The 24,301-nt window shown below is 38.1% G+C and overlaps 1 protein-coding gene across 4 annotated transcripts in view; it reads left to right on the top strand.

The window, feature by feature from the left end:
• The window catches only part of TBL1X (transducin beta like 1 X-linked), a 202,647-nt gene extending 181,013 nt beyond the window's left edge, over positions 1-21,634 (top strand). For all 4 annotated transcript variants that reach the window (XM_085321548.1, XM_085321551.1, XM_085321549.1 and 1 more), the window contains 9 exons: positions 1,797-1,860; positions 1,964-2,061; positions 3,597-3,657; positions 8,085-8,206; positions 9,666-9,740; positions 13,331-13,458; positions 14,642-14,807; positions 15,880-15,981; positions 17,193-21,634. In XM_085321548.1, coding sequence (XP_085177674.1) covers positions 1,797-1,860; positions 1,964-2,061; positions 3,597-3,657; positions 8,085-8,206; positions 9,666-9,740; positions 13,331-13,458; positions 14,642-14,807; positions 15,880-15,981; positions 17,193-17,219 — 843 coding nt within the window. In that variant the 3' untranslated portion in view covers positions 17,220-21,634. The remainder of the gene's footprint in view (positions 1-1,796; positions 1,861-1,963; positions 2,062-3,596; positions 3,658-8,084; positions 8,207-9,665; positions 9,741-13,330; positions 13,459-14,641; positions 14,808-15,879; positions 15,982-17,192) is intronic.
• The last annotated feature ends 2,667 nt before the right edge of the window (positions 21,635-24,301 follow it).

Below are 24,301 nucleotides of genomic sequence, written 5' to 3'. Positions count from 1 at the left end.
CATAACAAAACGTATTCACACAATAGTCTTCCTTTTGGTAGGAGCATGTGTAGTCATTGTGCCACTGCACAAAACAACTTCCCCTATATTTTGTTTATTCGAGACAATGAATTAAGTTGATAAATAGTACAGAAAGAACAGGTGGGTTAAGCAACTAAATAAAGATAAAAGCAAGTGTTCATTATTTGTTTCCTTTGGACATCGTGGTGAAGAAATATTGTTGAAATATTGAGGAAAACTGAGTTGAGGAGTATGAAGAGGGAGGTTGCATGGAGGAGARAAGTTGGCAAAAACTGATAGGAAAGGGCAACCTCTAGTAGTTCTTTATATTTACAGACTTGATCACTGCTACTTCCCTCCTTCCTGGTGCTGTTACCACCTTTGTTCTCGCTAGATGGTTGTATACACCATCTAGTGTATATCTTAATGAAATTGGCTTGGTTTTGATATTTTCTCCCTGCATCATTTTATATTTGAATTAAATCTACAACTGCTCTGACTTGCTGTTTTTGGAGGATTGGAATGGACATATGTTTTAGAGGATTATTTTATTCTTTTTCCTAAATTTCTGTTCATGATGCTAGAAAAGCCATCTGCTTTTACTGTTTACTTAGAACCACAATATTAATCATATTCCACTATGAAATTTTCACACTGGTTAATATATTAAATTAGTTCCTCTCTTCTATTTTATGTGATTTACACTGTAATAAGAAATGTCATTTAAGCAGTGCTTGTTAGACGTTAATTCTAGAGGTCATATTCAGATCATGTCCTTTGGCACCAAGGGCAAGATTCATCTCCCATAGCTTTAATCACCTAACCTAGTTATACAGGTTTCCACAAAAGTCAGCAGAAACAAAAATRTGTGTGTGCTTTGGTGGTGGTCTGGGGATAGTCTAAAGCAAATGGGATCCTGAATTACACTCCAGAGGTGGATGATGCTATCAGTTGTAGAGAAAGGCTGTTAGACTAACTCCAAACTTCTRGACTTCTGGAGATAAATGAGGTGAATTTTAACTCTAATGCAGCAGCTGAAATATCTTAACCAGTAAATGTCTAGCTCCAGCAGTACTTGTCTCACCAGGCTGCAGGGTCAGTTTTCTTCCTGATTATTCTCTTACTCTGGCCCAAAGATTTTGCATTCTTGGCTACAGAGGAGCTAACCTTTGAGGAAGGATTCCATCCAGCAGAGTATATATATTTGCTGACTGTGATTAACTCGCTTGTTTCTAGTAAGTGAAACCCATGAATTCGGCTTTGCTCAGGCTATCTGTCATAGTAGTGTGCCTCTGAGCATGTGTGTGAATCTGTGTTTAGACACCGTGGAACAGCTTCTTTTTGTTAGAKAGCATTTGAGGCATTAAAGGTGAGTGTAGGTGGCCTAGATGCCTGAATTTCACTGAACTAGGATTTAGTTAGGATTTAGGTGATCTGTTGATGATTTAGAGGCCCTTTATGGCTAAGAAGTAATATCTGTTTATTAACTGGAAAAATCCCATAGAGGTTGTTGTATTGTGCTTTCCTTTTCCAGTCATTTTGATTAGATTACTCTATGTGATGGTGCAATCCAATATTTCACAGTAAAATAGAGAATTTCATTTCCTCTTTGATATCTGCTGTACTAACCTCTAATTTAGATAATAATGTTATAAATAAATAGCTATAATGCTATTAGCTGTCTCACTGTAAGGGCTCAGATTTACAGGAAAGCRTAATGCATCAAACAAAAAAAAGATTGATTGAAATATATTTCATCTAGTATTTACCTTAGACATTTATATATATCCTAACAGAGTGATGGAACACTATTGGCTACAGGATCATACGATGGTTTTGCAAGAATATGGACAGAAGATGGTAAGTCACACAATAATTACTGTTCTTAAGCAGTTAACAGCAATGAACTGTAATTTGGCTAACTTACGATCAAATGGTAATTCTGACTTTTTCTTTATTACAGGTAACCTTGCAAGCACCTTAGGTCAACATAAAGGTCCCATATTTGCCCTGAAATGGAACAAAAAGGGGAATTATATTTTAAGTGCTGGAGTCGATAAAGTGAGTTTTWAAAATGCCTAATTTGGATGTATAAATGTGTTTATTCAGTGAGCTTGGGCTGATGAATTTTGTAAGATGATTTTCTTCTGCCCTAGAAGTCCTAGGGAGTTTGCTTTCTTTAATTTGTTTTAGTAGGCCTTGATTTCCTCAGATTAAGCAGTTGATTGTGTTTTTGAGGCTGCATAAATGTGTACTATTTTTCTGTTAATTTTTTTTTAACAGATCTCCATTGTGCCCCCTGTGCAAAATCAGATCTTAAATGTTTTTCGGATAAAGAAAGAACTAATTTCCTTACTTACACATATAGTTTTATCAAGTATTTCAAGGGAAGGAAGTAGCCAGCTCATCTGATTTTYTGCACCTGAATACAGTATAAGGTTTTGTTGGCAAATGTGCAAAATATGGTGGTACTGAACTCAAAGCACAACGTGGTAGTTTCCGCTGAGTGCATATTAAGAGATTAAAATGAGTGGAGGATGAGTGAAGGATGTACACAAACCCATTAAAACTCAAACAAGAAAGTAAACACCATTAATCTTGCCTAACTTTAGATGCCTAGAAATTTAGATGTCTATGTCATCCTTGGCTTCCTTTATAAAATTAGGAGATAAAAAAAGGCACTTCCAGAAGGTGAGTTGTGTGGCCCATGTTACAGTGAGATGTATTGCCTGCATCCCTTTCCATCAACTTACAAAGAGATCCCAGGGGAACTAGCTCAGACCTGACTTCCAGATGAATCTGACTTACAGATGAATCCTGTATTTTCATCTATTTGTGAAAATGGAAACTTAGAGTTTTATTCATTTAATACTGACTTATATGCAGCTACACTGATCTCCCAATGGTAGTTCCATTATCCTGGCAAACTTACATTCCCCATAGCAGCAGTGATTTTTTAGATGATCTATTATCAGCCAGATGAGGCATCCTTAATTTATTCTCTGGAAGTATATAATCCTAATAAATTGACAATTCAGTCATCAGATAGTATTCAGTTCTGCAGCGGGTTGCTTAAGTATGCTGTAAGTATGGATGAAACCTGCAGTAAACAAATTACACTTCAGTGTGTCCCGCCACAGTGGCAGTAAGATAAACATTTCATGTGATAATTTAATTTTTTTTAATTAGCATCACTAAGTTTTATAATACTCGCAACTTAGAAAAAGGAAAAGACTACTTTAAGAAAGATAGTAACTGAAACATCTGTAACAAAATGCTTACATATAACAAAATTTTTAGTATTGTCTTCTAACCTCATCCAGAGAAAACATGCCCATACTCAGTAGTTACATTACTTCCTCTGTAGGGGGGGATACTTGTGTTTCTATACTTAGGTTAGTGTTCTATAATATTTGGAAGTGATTTCTGTTTATTCAGCTGTGCAGCATACAACGCTCTCTGCAGTCAGTAATTTTATCAGACCATCTTTTAGAATTACTCCTCAGTGAAGTCTCTCTCTCTCTTTGTTTTGCTGTTAATCGCCAAGCTGAATCATCACTAATCTTTTTTTTTTTCCCTCTTCCCTCTGGATACAGACAACAATAATTTGGGATGCTCACACAGGGGAAGCTAAACAGCAGTTTCCTTTCCATTCAGGTAATTTCTATGTAACTCTTGATAGTAAAATGAAATGCACTTTTTAATTTTGTCAGTCTGATGTATCCTTTTTGTAAAAATGTGTCTGCCAGATCTGTAATCTGAATTACAAACCAAGGTTTTTGTGCCATAACTCCCCTGAACATCATGGCTTATGGGTTATCTTTTTTCAGAAAGATGGGGTTCTCTGAAAATCAGCTGTGAAAGTCAAAGTAAACTCTTAGAGAAGATTTATACACCAGCTGTGCCTGCCTATTTGATTCTATCAGTATTGATATATACTTGAATAGGATCAAGGCTAAAATGGTGGCTTATAAAGACACATTTAAATTGAGTCTTCTGGGATCTCTTCCTGCTAAGGCTCTAGTTGCAATGAAGCTAACTTCAGAGAGAAGCAGATACAGATCTCTCAAAAGTTTGAATGCACCCTTGCAAAAATGGATGTCCTCAGGAATTTCTCAGTTTTTAAGTTTGACTTGAAGTGTGGTTCTTTTGTATTTGGTTTGTCTAATTATCAGAAATCAATTGCCAGCTCTGAGATTCAAAACCTCCCTGCACCAAAACCTTATTTGGACAACTGTTCATAGATCTTGTCTGCTTCCAGAAGGCAGGAGACACTCAAGGTACTAAGTAGTCTTGAGTAACAGGCAATCATTAATGTAATCTTAAATTCACTTGAGACCAGCCTGGTTGACTGAATTCATAATCCAAACTTGATAAGTTGTCACAATGAAATATTTCTATGGGGCATAGGCAAACTTGAGTTTTTAACTACCAAAACATTCCAGATTCTGATGCTAGAAATATTGTAGTCTTTCCATATAATGATAGTCTTCTAGTCTGTAGTCTTCCTGTGTACCTGCTATAACCAGCTAATCCATTTTTAAATACAGTAGGCTTACTCAAAGTGCTTAATGGTGTTTAAAAACATACATTTTCCTACTAATACAAAAACATTTAATTCCCACATGCTTTTCAGGTGAATTGCTAGTTCTCACTCTTACATTCTCACAGATGTTATTAACATGCAGTGACAACAGAAATAGTAATTCAACAGAAGACACAAAGTATGTCTTTGCACACAGCAGATCCACACTTTGTATTTTTGCCATTTATCTTCTCGGTTACTAGTTCAACTGTCAGTTTGGAGGAGTTGGTGTTTGTTGACAGATTTTCTCATGTGGCATTTATTTATCATAGCTGTTCTGTTGGAGCAAACTTTGCTCGGTATAGTGGTGTAGTTAACGAAATTCAAAATATTAAAAATAAAATTTAAATTCAATACTAATCCTAACTACTAAGCAGGTGCATATTCAAAACATAGTTGTCCTTTCAGAATGATGTTCACTGAAATTTAACTGTCTACCGGTGTGATGTGCATCATGGACACACCACTCTCTTCTGCTTTTAGCTAATTGAAAGCTTGACTGTGTCTTCCAATACAATCTACCAAAGTCCATCTGTATTATTAGACTGCAAAAAATAGTATTATTACATGTGCTGTTCATCTTTCAGCCCTAAGACATTGCTGAAGTGTGAATGTGGAGAGGCTAAYATTTTTTAAATTTCAAATGTGCTTTCCTAGTGAAGTAAAAAGGAGTTAGTGATTAAGTAAATTGTTAATAGGCCAAAAATATAGGTCCAGTAGTTCCTTAAAATCTTTGCCTTCATGTGAGTAGACATCTTTGCCCTCAAGTAAGCAGGGCATCACCTTTGTCATCACCTGAGTCTAAAGCCACAAAGACCTCACTTTGTCCTCCTTGTATCACGTATTCAGCAGAACAAAATTATAACAAATTATTTACCATATCTGGGATCTGAAAGCCTTATCTAAAGAAGGATTAAAAGGTGGCATTTTAAAAACTAAAATTGTAGTCTAGACAGAGTACAGTCCTCCTAACACATATTCATGGAGTTCAAAGTCTAGCGATAGCTGGCCTAGGTATGATGTAAAATTCTTACTTTCAGCTCCTTTAAAACAACTTGTTTAGGTCACACAGATATGGACAAAGTGGTCATCTTAGAGACTGTCATCTTAAGTGAGACTCCTTTGTCTTAAGTCTTGAAAGCCTCCATATCCTTAATGTTCCCAGGTAACTTCAGGGTTTTATGGTTCAAATATGTAAGTATGTGGATAAGTAGATTTTACCTAAGGTTTCATCATTCTATGGCTAAGTTTTAGTGGCCATCAGAGGACATTCAATCAAAACCATATTCACAAAGCTTATTCCTTTAAAATAGAATAAAATAATCTACATTTCACATCTACTGATAGAAATACACTGATGTTTATGCACTCAGGAAAACAATTTAAGTGGTAGATAGAGTAGAAGGTATTCGTACCATCCAGTTTTAGACGTCTTAAGTGCTCTGAATCACTCTCTGCAGACATTTAGCTCTCTACTGTTGAATAATTCTAAATCACACATATGTTTGATGAGTAAACGCTTAAATTAACTATTACTGTAACATTTTATTGTTCATATTTATTTTAGCTGCATTTCTTCAGGTTTGTTGCTTCTTTTATTAGATGGCATTCTGATTGCTTTTAAGCAATTGACTAGTAACCTGTGTGTTTGGAGACACTTCTTTGGCAATAGGATTACTTTCATCAAAAAAAATGTTTGGTAGTTCTTTCCAGACCATTTTACATTATGATTTATCCAATAAACATATGATTAGATACACCAATAAATGAATCAGCATTAATTATCAACACTGTATGATTTATGCTGTATGAACAACACTGTATGAAATTATGCTGTAATAAAAATCTATCATTTTAGGTGCCAATAGCTCTCAGAAAATTACTTTTGACTTATATATATCATACTAGATATTAGCCCTGAAGGCATTTTGCTACTAATTAAAAGAGATCTTTTCTTTGCTCTGAAACAGTAATACAGATCTTTTCTTTGCTCTGAAACAGTAATACAAAGCTTTGCAGCATAAAAAGAAAAATAGGCAGTTAGAGAAACTAAATTCTTCGCTGTTTCCTGATCCCCATTCATGTTGATCAGAAATCACAGCAGCAGTCTGCCTTACACAGTTTCCTTTATATTTCTGCAATGTAGAAATTCCTTACCTGTCACACAAAATTATTGAGCTATTTCATTAATATTCTAAAAAAAATTATATTTGAAACAATTGCAGCCCTCACTTCTCATTTAAAGAGCTATCTAGTGATTCAGAAGGTAACATAGTTCGATCTCATTTTGTGGTTCATGAAAATTACAAGAGGAAAAAAGCATATTTAAATGTAATATGTTTGGCAGAACAGATACTTTTTCACCTTTATATTATAAAAGTATTTCTCTCTAGACATTTTTGAATAAGGAATTTCTTGTTTTCATTTTAAAGGTAAACTTACACTGTATTGTTGACAGATTTTTTTTTTTTTCGCTTCTTAAATACTAGTCTCATTCCGATAGATCCATTTATAACACATACGTGCTGATAATGAAAATTTCTCTCTTTTGGCAAATCTTATTCCATCCTCTGGAGGGCAGCAAAACACTTCCCTGAAGGAAAAACAAGCAGCAGTTACAGAAATACACACAAGCTGTATGTCAGGAGTTCCCATATATTTGCTCCTGTGGTGCTTCTGCTCTGCAATAGCATGCTATGAAAGTTAATGATTTTTTCATATTTTCTGCAAAGTATGTGCGTGTACACAGGGACCAGTTAAGTGTTCATGTGCTATCTGTGTAGAAAATTTCCTGCGTAGAAAATTTCCTTAGTTCAATCCTAGTCAATGCAAAACCCTCCACAGAAACTCTTCCTCTGACTTCAGAGTGGGCTTAATCAACGTATCTATCTTAACTCAATGCCCAACCAAATTAGACCTGTCTGTATGTAGACATGATTAATCCAGATGTGTCTGCACAGAATGAGAGGTCTACGCTGGTTGTTGCCTGGAGATAGATAGTACAAGGCAAGATGGCCACGTGCTCCCTCCTTTTCCCATGCGTTGGCTCTGGCATTCACAGGTCTGTTTTGGGAGCTGATTCAATTCTCTAAACTAGCTGAAACTCTTTCCACATTTTTTGTGGGCTAGTTTTCTCCCAGATTCTCAGCTCAACTGGCTGACAGAGGAGTTCATTGAATGTTACAGAAGGCACAAGAAAAGAAGCAGGAAGCTGGGAGCAGGGAGGGCAAAGGTGGAAGCAGGACTGTTTTGCCCACTCTCATGTAATTTTACCCCCAAAAAGCCTCATAAATAGATCTCACACAAAGCATCCAGATTGCCCATCATAAGAGAAAAAATGAATTGTGCCCCTCAGACAGTCTGGTTGCAGGTGACAAACTCACAACTAGCTTTCAGTCTCTTTGATACTGGGGGGTGTTAGGGGGGTGACAAGCAAAATAATTTGGGATGTTTCTTTGCTGTGTTCCCTAATGCTCCTTCTGTTGTTTGCACTTCACAGCTCCTGCTCTGGACGTAGACTGGCAGAAYAACACTACTTTTGCCTCCTGCAGCACTGACATGTGCATTCACGTATGCAGACTTGGCTGTGATCGTCCCGTTAAAACCTTTCAAGGACACACAGTAAGTTAAGTCTAAAACGTCAGTGATGGAGTCACAACAGCACGTAACAGTGGTGGCAGTTGATGTGTTGAGCAGGGTATTGTAGCACCAAAGGTGTTATATCTCAGTGCTTCCCTAAAACCATATTCTTTGGGAATGACTCACAGCCTGTGAAAAGGGATAAACTGTTAAAAATCGGTTTAGGAGGCAAAACTTAAACAATGACTTTGTTCATASGTAGCATGAGCTGCAGACTGAAGGCACATTAATAAATAGGATTTTGTTTTCCACTCTCTTAATTGCCTTTAATAAATGAGTGAATGAATAAGGACAGAACAAATTACTTCCATTGTTCAGGTCTAGAATCARTTGCATCTGATGAGATCCGTTTAAGATGTACTTCACTCCTCTTTTCCTCTCTTCTTTAGTATTTAATGGTTGTCAAAGGCTAATTTTTCTCGTTTTCATTCATGAGAAACCTGCTATCATATGCTGATCTGTAAATTAAATATTAACTCCCAGAGCTATTTGTCTCCCCACTGAAGAAAAATTTGTTTGTTTATGTGGTTAAATTGGTATTAAACTGGTATTTCCTGGCAGGTTGCTGCACATTCCTATCAACAGATWGATGGGTTTTATTATTATATGAAATAAATCATTTCACATATGGGTCAGATTTTGACTTTAAATATGTGTGAGAAGTTGCTTTTAACTATAGTTAAAATGTGTAAAATGGGTAAAGCAAAATGAAAGTATTTCCAGTATTATTGTCACTAAGACCTCAAGCCAATTCAGGCTTTTTAAAAAATAATCTCTTCGTGTTTATAAAATGCTTTTTTCCCTCCTGTGATTATATATGTCTGACCCTCAAAAAAGCAGAGAAAGCTTACTGACTATCTAGGGGAAACACTACACTTAGTTAACTACAAAGAGCTGGAAAATTTGATGGAGAAAGAATCAGAAACTAATTAATATTCCACGCTGGATTTCATTTACACATACTGCTCTCTTTAGAGAGATCACAATGGTTATAAAGCTGTAATAACGAGAACAATAAACCCCACAAAACTGTAACTCCCTTCCCCCAGTATTTGCTATTGCAAATTTGTGTCTTCTAGATTTACGTGATATTAACTTAGGCAATATCTGAATTCTAAAAGTAAGTTAGTGCTGCATSGTCAATCAACCTGGTTTTAGGGTTTATTTAAATCCTGGCATTTGAAGAAAGAGGACRTGACAGATTTTGTGCCACAAAATATATGTGAAGACGAGCACAAACACAAAATGGTTACCATTTCTAAATGCTACTTAAATAGCACGGTGAAGAAGGAGCACTGCTTCTCTTCCCCCGTAAAGCAACGAGGACKGCAGTTTGTGCTTTCACTTGCTGCAGGCGTAGACCTTGAGTGCCCTCTGCTGGGTGCCCGGTGCAATACGAGTAACCTGAGTGTTCACTTTATAAAATCACTCTTTATTTCAGAATGAAGTTAATGCAATCAAATGGGACCCATCTGGCATGCTACTAGCATCTTGCTCCGATGATATGACATTAAAGGTAATTTAGTTTCCGTTTCAGCTGTTCAAAAAGTAAAAAAAAAAAAAAAAAAAAAAAAAAAAAAAAAAAAAAAAAAACTTATCTCTGTTGTTAAGTCTTCTCCAGAACGATAGTACTGTATCATATCAGTAAAACTGTGCATGAAAAATAGTTTCATTTNCTCTGTTGTTAAGTCTTCTCCAGAACGATAGTACTGTATCAGTAAAACTGTGCATGAAAAATAGTTTCATTTTGTCCCATATTTCTTAAAGGTGATGTGAAAAATAAGACTGAGCATAGAATAGCAGCCGCTGGTAAAACTGAAGCATACTATCCAAATTAGTGTCAAGTGGCTGGTATGTCACTGTCACAGAGTAGTCATAGTTTAATATATATGTGTGTGGGGGGGGTGCATTTACATATAATATGTATATACATACACACATGCATCTACTTGCCTGTCAACAGAAGCTCTTCCCCTGYGTTCAGTAGGCATTAGACTGTGTAAAGAATATAAAAATAAATAGTTTTCCTTTTGGAGTCTTTCTTCTGAAAGTACTTGTATTGAAGCAGTCTGATTTTTTGAGAAGCCCTGATTTTTTGAAAAGCCCTGGCATAAACAATGGGGCAGGACAAGTATATTCAAAGGTTACATCAAGCTCATCAGATACCTGAATCACTCCCTGAAGATGCCTGTCTTTATCCATTTACTGTATAGGAAGCCTAGGGCAGCTRCACTGCTGATTTATGTGCCTCTCTTAGGTGCCTGAAGTTAGGTGGAATTAATGTGCGTTCTGGCACACAGGTGGCATAGGCTGCTCTACCAGTGTAACCAGGCCATTGTGCTTCACTAGCAAAGTAGTACTAATAAAGGGAGAGGCTGGCCTGGCAAAACTACTTTTTACAATAGAGTTTTCTCCAGCCCAAACTTTCCCCTCAGTCTTGTTCTTCTTTCTCAACCCCATAAAATGAACACTTACGTCTACATAGCTGTATATTGTAACAGGAGGGCCCTCCTGCTGGACTGCAGAACAATGCCAACACAGCTATTGTTTTATACTACTTCCTCTGAGCAAAGCTAATATCCCAAGAAAGATTTGTTTTTGTGGACAGAATTGTACCAGTAAGACGAATTTCAGTGTTAYTTAAGGTTTACACCTCTTTCCACTGTGGATTGACACAGCTAAAAGAATAGATGCTTAATGCATAAGCACAGCCWATGTATAAGAACTAAAATTCAGGATGCGGCAAAGCTTGTAGGTAAGACCTAAGTATACGTCTACATAATGAACGTTTTCTGTTAACTTGTGTGGTCTTTTTCTGTCTTTGCCACTTTACCCATTGGGGTTTTAATCCCTCTGGATTCTAGGTAGAGTATTCCAGATTATTCACAGAAATGCAAAGTTACAGAAAATAGATCTAGAGGATACTTGAAGGAAGCACTTCAGGACTATAGTATTAAGCAATAATACTCTGCTTAAACATCCTGACCCAGTGGTAGTACATTTTTTCTGGTGTCTAGTTCGATGCTATGGTTTTAAAAYTGCTTTGGCTCAGTGTTGTTGGCACCAGTTGAAATTTCTGACCACCAAATTTGGCACAAGACCTAATGGTTTTCTATCACTAGCCTGGCCTAGCCTGTTTTTAAAATCCTTCAGTTATGGAGATTTCATATCCTCTTCAGGCAAATACTGTTCCTCTTCCATTTTCTTGGAAAGCATACCTCTCTGTCTTCAATTTTTTCTTATTTTTGAAGTTCTTGACATTTTTCTACAAATTCCTTGAACATGTTTCCTGTTAGGCATAGAACATGCCTAAGGTTTGTGTTACATTTCCAAAAGTGAACTCAGGTATGCTGCTGAAAATTCAGCATAAGAGCCTATCATTTCTCTCATGGTACAGATTTATAACTAGTGAGTTAAATTATTACTACTTTTTTGATATACTCTGAAACTGATTGACTGCAATTTTAGGTTGTTCTCCCTGCTGTGAGAGATTAGCTTGTTCTTCTGGTTTCCTTAATTATCTGTAAAAAGACTTACTAAATTACCCGTCATGTCTATTCAGCATATTCTTTATCTTATGCTAAAGTATTTAGCCACATAACACTGCATAAATAGCAGATTTGTGTGATTCTGTGATTTGTTCGATTCTGTGATTCTGTGATTTTGTTCCATCATCCATGCTGTTAAAAACATCAGGAAAACAAGTGGAGTTTTAGAGAAAAAGGAACATGTGACATGAGTATTGACTGACATAAGAGAAAACTCCTAGATTTTAAGTACTTACAGAAACTATTCTCATTCTTTAAAAAAATGCTATTGCTGTAATCTATGACTTAACAAGTTAAATTTCTGTAAATAGAACATTTTCAGCTTCTGTGAAAATACAGGTATAGGCCATGGSCAGTATGACAACTATCTAGATCTTCTGACCAATTGAATAAATACTATTAAAAGTGTATCAGGTTCCCCTAAYGTGGTGACTCTAACATGCATGCATTGTAGGTACCAAACTGCTGTGTTAATAAACTCAAATTAAGTTATGCATGTATATCATAGAATCATAGAATCAGTAAGGTTGGAAGGRACCTCTGGAGATCATCTAGTCCAACCTCCCTGCTCAGCAGGGGCACCTAGAGCATGTTAGACAGGGTTGCATCCAGGTGGGCCTTGAAGATCTCCAGAGAAGGAGACTCCACAACCTCCCTGGGCAACCTGTGCCAGTGCTCTGTCACTCTCACAGGGAAGAAATTCCCCTTCACGGTCAGGCGGAACTTCCTGTGGTTCAGTTTCTGCCCATTGCCTCTTGTCCTGTGACATGGGACAACTGAACAGAGTTTGTCCACATCCCCTTGACACCCTCCCTTCAGGTACTTGTACACATTGATCAGATCCCCCCTCAGTCTTCTCTTCCCCAGGCTGAAGAGGCCCAGCTCTCGCAGCCGTTCCTCACCGGGCAGGTGCTCCAGCCCTCTGATCATCTTTGTAGCCCTACGCTGGACTCTCTCCAGTAGCTCCATGTCTCTCTTGTCCTGGGGAGCCCCGAACTGGACACAGTACTCAAGATGAGGCCTCCCCAGGTCTGAGTAGAGGGGCAGGATCATGTCCCTCAACCTGCTGGCAACACTCTTCCTGATGCACCCCAGGAGACCATTGGCCTTCTTGGCCACAAGGGCACATTGCTGTCTCATGGTGAACTTGTCAACCACCAGCACTCCCAGGTCTTTCTCTGCAGAGCTGCTCTCCAGCAGGTCAGCCCCCAGCTTGTACTGGTGCCTGGGGTTATTTCTCCCTARGTGCAGGACCCTGCACTTGCCCATGTTGAACCTCGTGAGGTTCCTCTCTGCCCAGCTCTCCAGCTTGTCCAGGTCTCTCTGAATGGCAGCACAGCCCTCAGGTGTGTCAGCCACTCCTCCCAGCTTGGGATCATCAGCAAACTTGCTGAGGATGCCCTGCGTCCCCTCATCCAGGTCATTGATGAAGAAGTTGAATATCTAATCTAGATATTAGATGAAGAAATGTCAAGAGTAACACATAAAGAAGACAGAAATAATTTAGCTGAAAATAGTAACATTGCCATTTTTCTCCTTCATAATTACTGTGACATAGATTTGGAGTATGAAGCAAGATACCTGTGTACATGATCTTCAGGCTCACAGCAAAGAGATTTATACTATCAAATGGAGTCCTACAGGACCGGGCACCAGCAATCCAAACTCCAACATCATGTTAGCAAGGTAAAAATACACCTATTCCTCTTGCCTACCAAGAAAAAGGAGCATCTTTCTGACATATAATTCTACTGTTATCRTGATGTCACTCTTCCTATAGACAGTTCCAGTAAGCCATCTGCAGATAATATTAAAAAGTGCCTGTGTTTGTAAATCAGGGGGATAGATAAAAAGGGAAGGAAAATGTATTTGGAAAAGGAAGAAGAAAAGGAAGGAAATTTGAGTTACGATATTTAATATTTTGGCTGTCTCAATAAAAAGATAGTAAATTTGGCATTGCACCTTTATATTTGGCAGCTGGTTGTTATAAATGAATATATTTAATGAGACAGATGGCAGCCTATTAAACCATTTGGAGTGTGTACTAAGAAGGGTCATGCAGCTCASTGACAATTTTTGTTAACTTGTTAACTAACAGAGAAAAGCTTGGGTACTTTTTAAGCTTCCACTTAAAAATTCACTCAAATTCTTCTTTGAGTTTCAGAAATATGTTTACTTGTAGGAATGCCAAATGATGTACCATTTGATTAATAAATCAATTTGYTATGTCTTCAACTCAGGAAAGAGTTGCATCTAAGTTGATTAATTTACTTTACCCCTCAATTTGGGAGAGGACAGGAAAAGGGACAGCAAAGAACTTTGCTTGCCTGGTGTTATTCTTCTAATATTGTTATTTTTAATACCAGTTACTTCCCTTGTATTTCCCTAAGCCCACAGTCTGGGATTTAGATGGATTGGAGTGAAAACATCACTGAAAGAAAGTAAAAAGAACTGCAATTCTAGAGAATTACATGAAGTTAATTCATTAGATGATACAAATCTATTAGGAATAAGATTTCTCTGAACAGTCTATCCTATTAATGACAACATATTTTTAACTTCCTCAATAATAGCAGGTAGAATCTCAAAAAGACAGAGCTGACCCTGTTTGGGGATAGTGAGCTAATCATATGTACAACATCCCTAGTTAAACTCAAGGGTCCACATGAAAGAATTCAGTTCTGTAGATAAGGTTCTTGCCTTTAAGCAAGTAAAGGCTCGAGTGAACATTAGCCTTGCTGTTTTGAAACATTAGTTCCTGCTTAGTCAAAATAACCCTGTAGTGTTCTCTTCAAATATTTATAATATCAAACTATGAATTGATTAATATCCAAGTTAAGACATGCTTGTGTTTGAATGCTTCTTGCAGTGCTTCATTTGATTCGACTGTTCGGCTCTGGGACGTTGACCGAGGAGTCTGTATTCATACGTTAACAAAACATCAAGAGCCTGTCTACAGTGTAGCTTTTAGTCCTGATGGAAAATATCTAGCCAGTGGGTCCTTTGACAAATGTGTCCATATATGGAATACTCAGGTATTTTTTTGATTTATGTGAAATGCATCTGTTTTAGATGACACATTAGTGGCAAAAACTTAAATGGAAAATACATGTACCTCTGTGGACCGTGCCTGCCAGCCAAGGTGAACCTGATTGTACTGACTGATATAAGTCCCAGCATAACAGTTGAGTCACTCAGGTGGAGTGAGGTGACTGTCCAGAACATTTCTGCAAAGATTTCTTTGTATGCTAAAACAATAGCATACAAGAAAATTGCTGTGTCACACTGTGCTGTCAGCTTTGTGAAGCAAAGGCATGGACTGATTCTTAGAAATAAGTGATAACTTCTAATCAGTAACAAACTCCGTTCAGTTGTGAGACTGAACCTGGCTTATAATATGCAGTGAAAAGATGATAGATACAAAGGATGAACAGTTTGAGGATACTCTGGAAAAAAAGTGGGGCAATTGGAGTTTTTTTCCTCCCAGMCCCAGGAAGCTCTTTTCACTCATGCTTTATGACCTAAGGCCTGGGAGCAAGCTGAAAGAGCTGATCACTGCTTTCATGTCCACCCAGTTCTGTTCTCCTAATGAGAGTGTTCTGTGTGTGATCTGTACAGGCTTAGAAACTCCTGCCAGGAGGTTTTTCCTGGGTAGGGAGATGCCAAATGTGGGAGAAGGTTATGTACAGAGATGTATACTGCATGAAGAATTGAGGAAAGTCCCAGGCCCCCTCATAGTGGTGGCAGAACTGTCATCAGCGCCCATAGTTCCACAGACAATTCCGGACATTGATGCCTCACAGCCTCACAGAGTAAACGACAAACCTGACAGCCACCTCAGCCTAACTCTCTTGGCCTTTGCTATTACAGAGTTGACAAAAAGAGATGTTCAAGACTCTTGTTGTGAACTGCTTTCTGGAGGAACCTTTTTCTCTTTATTATCAAAGACCAGTCTCCTAACTTTAGCACCTTCATGAGATGACTGTAGTTAGGCAATGTGAATAGCTCACCCTCACTGCCACTCGCTTCTCTTAATATATTGCCCTACTGCAGAGAAAAAAAAAGGAATTTCTGTGTCAAATGTTCTCATGCTGTTTTGCTTTGTAGAGTGGAACTCTAGTACATAGCTACAGAGGCACCGGAGGCATCTTTGAAGTCTGCTGGAATGCTAGAGGAGACAAAGTGGGAGCAAGCGCATCAGATGGATCGGTAGGAATCTGTACACACTGTAAATGTTGGGTGGAAATTACTCTGCTGGAAAGTGTCAACAAAAACTCACATGCCTTCCTGCCTGCTCTGGACAGAGGTCAAGGTGTAGACAGCTCAGGACAGAAATAAGTAGAGCTAAAGAGTATATTTAAAGTGCCTCCTGTTTTGAATATTGAGAGGTGATGTTGTTACTCAAAGTGCAGAATGCTTGTGGAATAGGTGAATATTGCTGAAAATGGAGAAGACTTTTAAATATATATTTGATAAGAACAACAGCATTGTTTCTAYCATTATTTATTTTGTCTATCAAAATTTAACAAAAGTCATGGCAGTCAGCTGTCTAATCAATAGCTGTGTTGGGGCTAAATTTTATTCTGCAGAAGAAATTTAAATAGTACTGAAGGGAGGAAATTTTCAGCAGGATGCACAAAGATTTTGTCATGTGGTAAAGAAATATTGCCTGGGAGATACTGATAATTCATGACTATCATCTTTGCTGTTAATGTTACTTTATAAAAAAATTCAATTACACAGAATCAGTAAGATTGGAAGGGACCTCTGGAGATCATCTAGTCCAACCTCCCAAAGATTTCCAGGTGCTGGTTCCACTGAGGCTTGAACCCAAGACCTTTAGCATGTAAAGCAGATGTGATAACCACTACACTATTCCTCTACCTAGCATAAGCAGCTTGTGAAAGACATGCAGATTTTATAATGCACTCTATAGCTTTTTAGATAACTTTTCTCCATGGTTGGCTGGCATAGCTGTGCTCTAGAGCAGTATTTTGCAAGTTTTTAACCTTGGGAGCACCTAGGACATGATTCAGCTGCCTGAGCTAAGTTGAGATAGTGCCCTGCATGGCTTGCAAGAACTATTCCAAGTGAATATATTTCTGAAATGGAAGGAGACACTATCTTTAGGCAACTGAATAGAGCCTATAAGTTTATCTGGGATATGCAGTGTCACAGAAATGTTTTTAATCTAGTGAACGCTCAGCTAAATGTTTAATACATGGTTTTCATGTGTTTCTTCCAACGTTTCCTTGCTTGTGTACATGAAAACAGGTACTTTAGACTGATGTGAAGCTTGGGAGTATGACATGCCATTTTTTCAGCTGCTGGCTGATCTGCCTTTGTGCTGGGCCATATATGCATATGAATCCCAAATAATCTTCAGAAATGGTTCTTAATCCTGAGTCTTTTCTCTCTAGGTTTGTGTTCTAGATCTGCGGAAGTAAAAGTGAAATGTTTTAGAAGAAATTTCAAATGGACCAGCAGTGAATGTGTGGGGAGAAGCACTCTTCAAAACTATTCTTAACAGCTCCAGAACTGTACGAACTTGAACAAAGTTAGAGTGTACCGTGAAACCAACTCTCCCTGGCCACAGATGTCTAGTATTTTGTCCGTAACCTTCATCAAGGAGTAAAAACACAGTCACTTCAGAGGGGGAGGGAATGGTTTCCACCTGGAACATTCAGCCTTGGAAGCATGAAGCCACCAGCTAGGCATTGCACTGTTTGGTTTGCGTCTGAGAACTTGCTCTGATGGCTGGGAAAAAAAGCTGTGCCAAAAAAAATTAATAAACAAAAAAAGAAAAATGCTGTGATAAACCAAAAGGGAAAAAAAATCCTCCTCCATGCGGTGTTGTATTTTTTCCTTCCAATTTGGACACTACAGTTGCTCTCCCAAAGGACGTTCAAAGACCAGTTTGTACTGATGAAATGCTCAACTTTGTAATCACAACACTTTCTATTTTCTAGACTACTTTTTTTGTTCAGTGGTTTTTCTATCAGCTGGAATATTAAAGCCTGGAGGATCCCAGGCTTAGGATGAAGCTTTTGTTTTCCTTTTATTTCTCCCTTCCATTCCCAACTTCTCTTTCCTTTTTTTTCCCCTTCTCTTTCTTCTTACTCTTTCTTTCTTTTTTCCCTGTATTCCCGTAGTAGATGCAGCCAGGTGGACATAACAATGAAAATTTTTGACAGACTGCTTCTCCTCTCTTCTTTCTCTCTCTCTTTTCTTTCTTTCTCTCCGTTTAAAAGAAAAAAAAAATCCTCCATGCTTCAGATCTTAGCGTCTCAAGGGCACTTTCAGCAAATTGTGTAATAAGTGCTTTATATAAGAATGCAGTGCTGGGGAAGATTTTTACAGGAGAAAGATGACTTTTAACAGAAAGAACCCAGTGTATTTTTGGAAAAAGATATTTTTTATGTTAAACACAGTTTTAAAAGCCTAAAATGCCCACCAAATGTAGACCAGTTGTGTAATTCAAGTAAAAAGAATGACACAAAGTCCAAGGAACATGAAAGGTGCAGTATCCTTTTTCTCTCAGAAAGTACTGTAAGAAAAAAATGCCATTTGATACAAAAAATGCCAGTCATTTATTAAGAGTCCTCTTCCAGCAGCCAGACATTTATATAGACTAATTTCAAATTTGTGGCTGTTTGATGATGTACACTAATTAAAAGAAATCCATAAGTTTTGAGACTATATATTTATCCTCGTAATGAAAGGAAAACAACTGTATATCCCATTTCCTCTATATACAGTTCAAAGTTCATGTAGACCGTGGATTTGGCTGCCACTGGTCATGCTGAGCAATGCCAACCCCCACTATTCATCCCACTCAGCTGTTTCTAATCCAGTAAGTCAGTGGGATTTTATCACTGACTTAATGGGACCAATTGGACCAAGATATATTGACTGTGCTTATCGTTGCTGATGAACAGAGTCTTGCCAAGGTCCTGTCCATCTGTGGTGAGCACATACCTAAAATAGGCTCTTCTGTTGCATCCGGCAGCGTGTCGTGCTGCTGTCACCCTCAGCCGCATGTTCTCATGCTCTGAAGCAAGCTCTGGGTCTGCACTTGAAGGTTCACTATCTGTCCAGACACATTTAGTTTAGAGCACATCCTCAGTGTGGTGCTCAGAAGACAACATAGATCTCTATATTAGGTGAGGACATGATAAACAATATATGAATTATTTCTTGACATATATACCACTATAAAGTTAGAGTGGGTGAAATGATCAGAATGACAATAAAGACAATAAAGATAAGCCACTTCTCCAGTTTGGATATGATTTCCTTACTGCAAAGTTAAAGACATCTGCAGTGATGCCTACTGAAGACTTCTTTACTGTAAGAGCAAATGATGGATGTAAAAAAAGCATATTATAAGCAAGCCATAGGCAGAATTTACTGACAGTGCTGTAAACCGTAGGGCAGCCGCAAGGTGGTGGCCATTATTTAGACAAGTCCTCAGAGTGATCTGCGTCAAACTAGTATCTGCTCCAGCCTGCAGGCTAGGTTAGGATTTGTAGTGTGCAGAATGGCAAACAGAAAAGCCCCTTAAAATCATATAGCACAAAAGCTGTGGTTGCTGTAACGCAGAATCTTCCCTTTGATTTGACCCCAGCTGCTGAAGCGGTGATCTGATCTGAGCTGAAACAAAACCAGGCCCATAATGTTGAAATGGTGGTGCAAAACCTGCCAAGCATCTTGGCATCGTGGAGTTCAGACTACATTTTTTTTTCTCCTTTGATTTCCTCTCTTTACACTTGTATCTGTACAATATCCTAGTCTTTTCAGTGGAACTAGCCACTGTCAGCTTCAGCCTTTTTTTCTTCAAGATACACATTTGAAAAGGAAAAACTAATGAAAAATAAATAACTGCTAAAAGGGTTACTTAGTCCTGAGGTGAAAAGATTTATGTGGGATTTTGGTTATTAATTACAGTTAGGCTTGTTTATAATTTATATCAAAGAATTGGACACTGGACGGTATCAAGGATTATTTTTGGTGTTAAATGTGTCTATGTGTTGTTYTTAGTTTTCTGCTCCAAGAGCATGACTGTAGATGATCACATGACAGTTTTGCACTGTTTTATAATAACCACGTGTAACTACTAATTTAAAGTCACTACCTAAAAAAAGAGTACTTATTAGAAGAGAGAGACTTGCATTTGAATACATAGGTTTAATGTGGTTTTATAAAGCACGATTGAGTGAGTTGATGATTTGATTGGAATCATTGCATGTAGACGGTTCACTTCCTTACTTGTACAGGAGTTTGAGGTCGTGTTTCTGAGAAAAACAAGCAAAAAAAAAATATCTCCTTTTGTGCAGACAGTGGAAGATAGGCAGGACGGGGTGCTGCTTTTCAGTCATCTGCCCCATGTGTAATGCTTCAATAGCAAACCTCCAGACTCAAAGAGAGCACGTTGCTCCGTGTGAGGTCAGCTGTGCCACGTGGCCGTCCGGTTACAGAGCCCAGGTTTTGTACTTTTTTCCAAGAATAGCTACTGTAGATAAGTCTGCAGTGTTGAAGATGTGTGTTTCTTTTTTTCTTTTTTTTTTTTTTTTTTTAACCTCTCAGTGAGAACACCATCTTTCCTCTGCCAGTCTACATGGAGGTAAGAAGCCACAAGAAATGCAATTTCAAAATGAGCTGGTTTACAGTGTCTGCCTGTGAGAGAGGCTGCCATTCCAGTGGAGAGTTCCCTATACAGACCATAAGATTTGAAAGCATCATTTGCAAAAAGCTGCAAAAATTCACCTTTCTTCCCCTCCCCCAGCCTCTGAAGTGGGAAAATGCTCAAAGCTATTGTAGTAGCTAGTTTTCAGGTAAAATGAGGGCAGCTAAAGAGATGAAGGAAAGCAAAAGCTGTGATTGCAAAGGCTGGTTTTAGGCACRTGGGCTGGTTTCTCTAGGCCATGGGCAGTGGGGAGAGAGAAGCTCTACCAGGGCTTAGTTCAAAGTGGAAATCAAAGCCTGAATGTCCAGAATTGCCCTTGCGAGAGCTCTCACTTTTCTGCATTTCTGCAGCGGTGTCCCTGGGCTAACGCTACCTTTTATGAYTGCCCCTATGGGACAGCATAGCATGAAGCAACAGGCTGGTGGACTTGAGCAATTTTTTTCACACAATACTTTTTGATAGTTTTGATTTTATGGAAGAGAAATTGAAAAACATAAGAAATCAAACTGAATTGTGAAACCATCACRAGGCTTACTGGAATTTTATCTTTGCTGGCTGTCTGGAACTGGCCTTGAAGTGAGAAAAAAAAGTTTCTGAAAAAAAAACACTCAGCTCCATGGGTTAGAAGGATACTGAATCTTTTATGTAGAAAACACTGGGTCCCTTATGGGGCACTAAAGGGCCTGACTTACAGGGTTACACACACATTAACCCCATGCTACATCTTAGAAATTTCCTTTTAATTTGTTTAAAAAGAGAAAAAAYAGCTAATTTTAGAGCCAAGTGAAGTGCACTTTGTCAAATGTAAGGGTCTGCTTTGTTTTTGGGTTTCTTTTTTTCTTTTTTCCTTTTTAATTTTTCCTCCTTTTTTCCTCCTTTTGCCTTTTTTTAAAAAAATGTGGTTCTTTGTCAATTGCAGAAATGTTCTTTCAGCCACTCACTGAAATTCTGAATTCTGGCTTCTGCAGTTTTTATTGTCTGTGTCAGACTTGCAGCCAGACTTGGTTCTCATTTCAGCATTTCCCAGGTTCTGTTGAAACAACATCAACCCTTTATTTTGTTTCTCCCCCACCCACACTTTCTTCAAAATCACCTTGTGTATTGTAGCTCATTTGTTTTAAGGAGAGAATCAACAGATCATATTCAGTGTCTTGAATAAATTGCTATATTTTGATATTAGAGAATTCTGTGCGTGTTGTTCCTTATTCTTTCTTGAGTATTTTGCTTTCTGTGTTAAGAGCTGGGGGGGCAGGTTACACTTTCACACGTTTCTTGTTCAGTTTTACTTTCCCCAGATGATTCATTTATTGAAAAATCCCTCATTTTAGAGGGAGCAAAAAAGTGAATTATTAAAATTGATCACTAGCAAGGAACCAGCTTCAGTAAAACTGCGTTAAAGTACTTTATAAAAAAAGTTTAATCAAAAGGAGGTTTCTCTAGATAAAATAAATTTGTCTCTAAGMTGATCTAGATAAATTGTTAGTTCTTCCTGAAGCTATGAAGGCCTTACATTCGACAAGCTGCTTGCGCAGTTGGCCGTAATGCAGGAGGGTGCCTGTGCTTCACTGAACAAACCATGGAGGCTTTTAAAGGACCTTAGAGTGTTGCAGCTCATGCAATGGGGTGATAGGTCTTTTTTTTTTTCCCTTCAGCTATAACTAGAAGCATTTCAAAAAGAGGGATACCCCRTCCCCCAGCGTTACCAGTACGCTGGAGCAAGCGAAGTGGGCTTCCCGCAGTCATCCTCTCTGATAGGAGCTCCCATGGGCGCCCTCTAATAGCTCCTCCATCCTGCTGGGGCCTCACGACACTAACAATTCACAGATATAATGGTTATTTTTTTTTTATTCCATGAAATAGTACCCACACTACTTTGTGGGGTGTCAACATGGAAGTGTGAGTTTTTTTTTTGTTTTTTTTTTTTTTTGCTTTGTGACAGTGTAACACTGATCCAATTCATCTAAGCCAAGGCTAAAAGATTGTCAACAGCCTTCAGAAGGTGCTACCACCCAAATCCACACAGCGTCTTACGTCTCACATTACCTGACTCGTAGGTATTTAAGCACCTAGAGTCTATGCTGATGATTTGCACAGTGTCACATCATCAAATACTCAAAAAAATAAAATATATCTTTTTATGCAGTTTTTTACAGTCCACTCTATCAAATTTGCAGAACATCAATATACAATTAATTCCCTGTAATTGTATTATTTTAAAGCAATAGGACAGATATTTTTATGCTTCTCGTAAGACCACTAACTACCAGCAGTCTTCAGAATGGTTCCTCAAAACAAAGAATGTGAGAGCTAGGGAGAAAGGAGCTATAGCTATTATGGGTCTAAAGCTTTAACAGCACAATGTAAAAGCTGGGACTTTACCCACTTATTAAGTTAATGCTATATTATAGTCCTACTTTTACTCACATCATTTCCAACTATATTTCAAGAAAATGTAATACTGTCAAACTAACACTGTAATTTAGTTTTCATTTGTTTATCTTATAAATATTTACTTACCCTGTAAACCATTTGACAAGTAGCACTTGAAGTATTGAGCAATTCTAAATGCTTTGCTTCTTGCTTCTGTCAGAGTGCAATCCAATAAAAGGATATTTGTTAGAGCTACTCTGTGAAGATGTTGTATTGCAGCACCTCACTCAAAACCACTTATTTCCGTGCCATCTTCCATGTATCATCTTCCATAAAGGGAAAGATCAGTCACATCCATTAAGAGCGCCTGCATTCTTCTTCATATCTAAGCCCCCTGCTCTGAAAAGCATTTTTTTTWAATCTTTGTAGTGTCTTACGTGAAGAAATGACTCATTTGGCAAGGAATTTATCATCATCCTTGTTGACKCTATTCCCAATAGGAAGGAAGATCTTTGCTTCCTTAGAGATAAGGTTTCTTTCTACTTCCTTTGGAATACATTCACAAAATGAAAAGAATACAAAACCTAATAAGCACAGGAAAGCAGCTATATCCTTTTTTCCTGCTGCAAGATCTAACATCTTTTACCCTCACAGAAGAACTCTTTACTTCAATGTGTAAATCACTACTGTCTATCTCAATACAAAGGACTGGGTTAAAGATTCTACTCATCTGTTTCCAAGTCCTTCCCATTAATAACTGGAACAAAATTAGCATCCTAGCCCTTCATTAGAGTAATTTGTTACAGTAAGAAATGCACAACAAATGAAAATGAATTTAGTTGAGAAGCCCTGACAGTTTTCTGGAGTCCTAAAACGCAAAATTATTTCTCTAGGCTTCCAATTGACTTCCATAAAAATCACTGGAGTCAACAGAGAACTACACCACAACACACTGGGCTGCAGTTCCTGAAAGAAATCTTTACAGTTCCTTAGAGGACTAGACACAAAGGTCAAATTGATAGATGGATTTTTTTTTTTTTTTTTTTTTTTTTTTTGAGACGTCTGCAGTCCTCACAGCAGGACACCTCATGGTGTCCTCACAGAGTGATTGGAAGAGGTTTCAAGTCATTGCAGATAATACCTTCGGTTACTGCATTTAAGGTAGATGGATTCATGGTCTTCCAAAAACACCAGAAGTCCAAATGGAAATGTCAGCACCATGATGCTGCCCTATTGTAAGTCCTGGGCATGAATGCTTGTCGGGTTCTTTTTCAGAGGCTACTTTGGGGAGAATCTTGAGAAATTTGTCCAATAAGATCACCAGATCTAACTATCCACCCCAGGCCTTCCTTCAAAACAGATGACACCACAGGCAGAGCGCCCCCGGGTCAGTCCGCCTACACAGACACACTGGTACAGATAGAAGCTCCCTTTGTTCATATCCACATTAAAGGTCCAGGTCTCATGACTTGG

Source organism: Rhea americana, unplaced genomic scaffold, assembly GCF_003343005.1.
Source record: "Rhea americana isolate MKP2758 unplaced genomic scaffold, rheAme1 scaffold_7, whole genome shotgun sequence".
In the NCBI taxonomy this organism is placed as follows: domain Eukaryota; kingdom Metazoa; phylum Chordata; class Aves; order Rheiformes; family Rheidae; genus Rhea; species Rhea americana.
The sequence above is the reverse complement of the archived record's forward strand: the minus strand, read 5'-3'. Positions and strand labels throughout refer to the sequence as shown.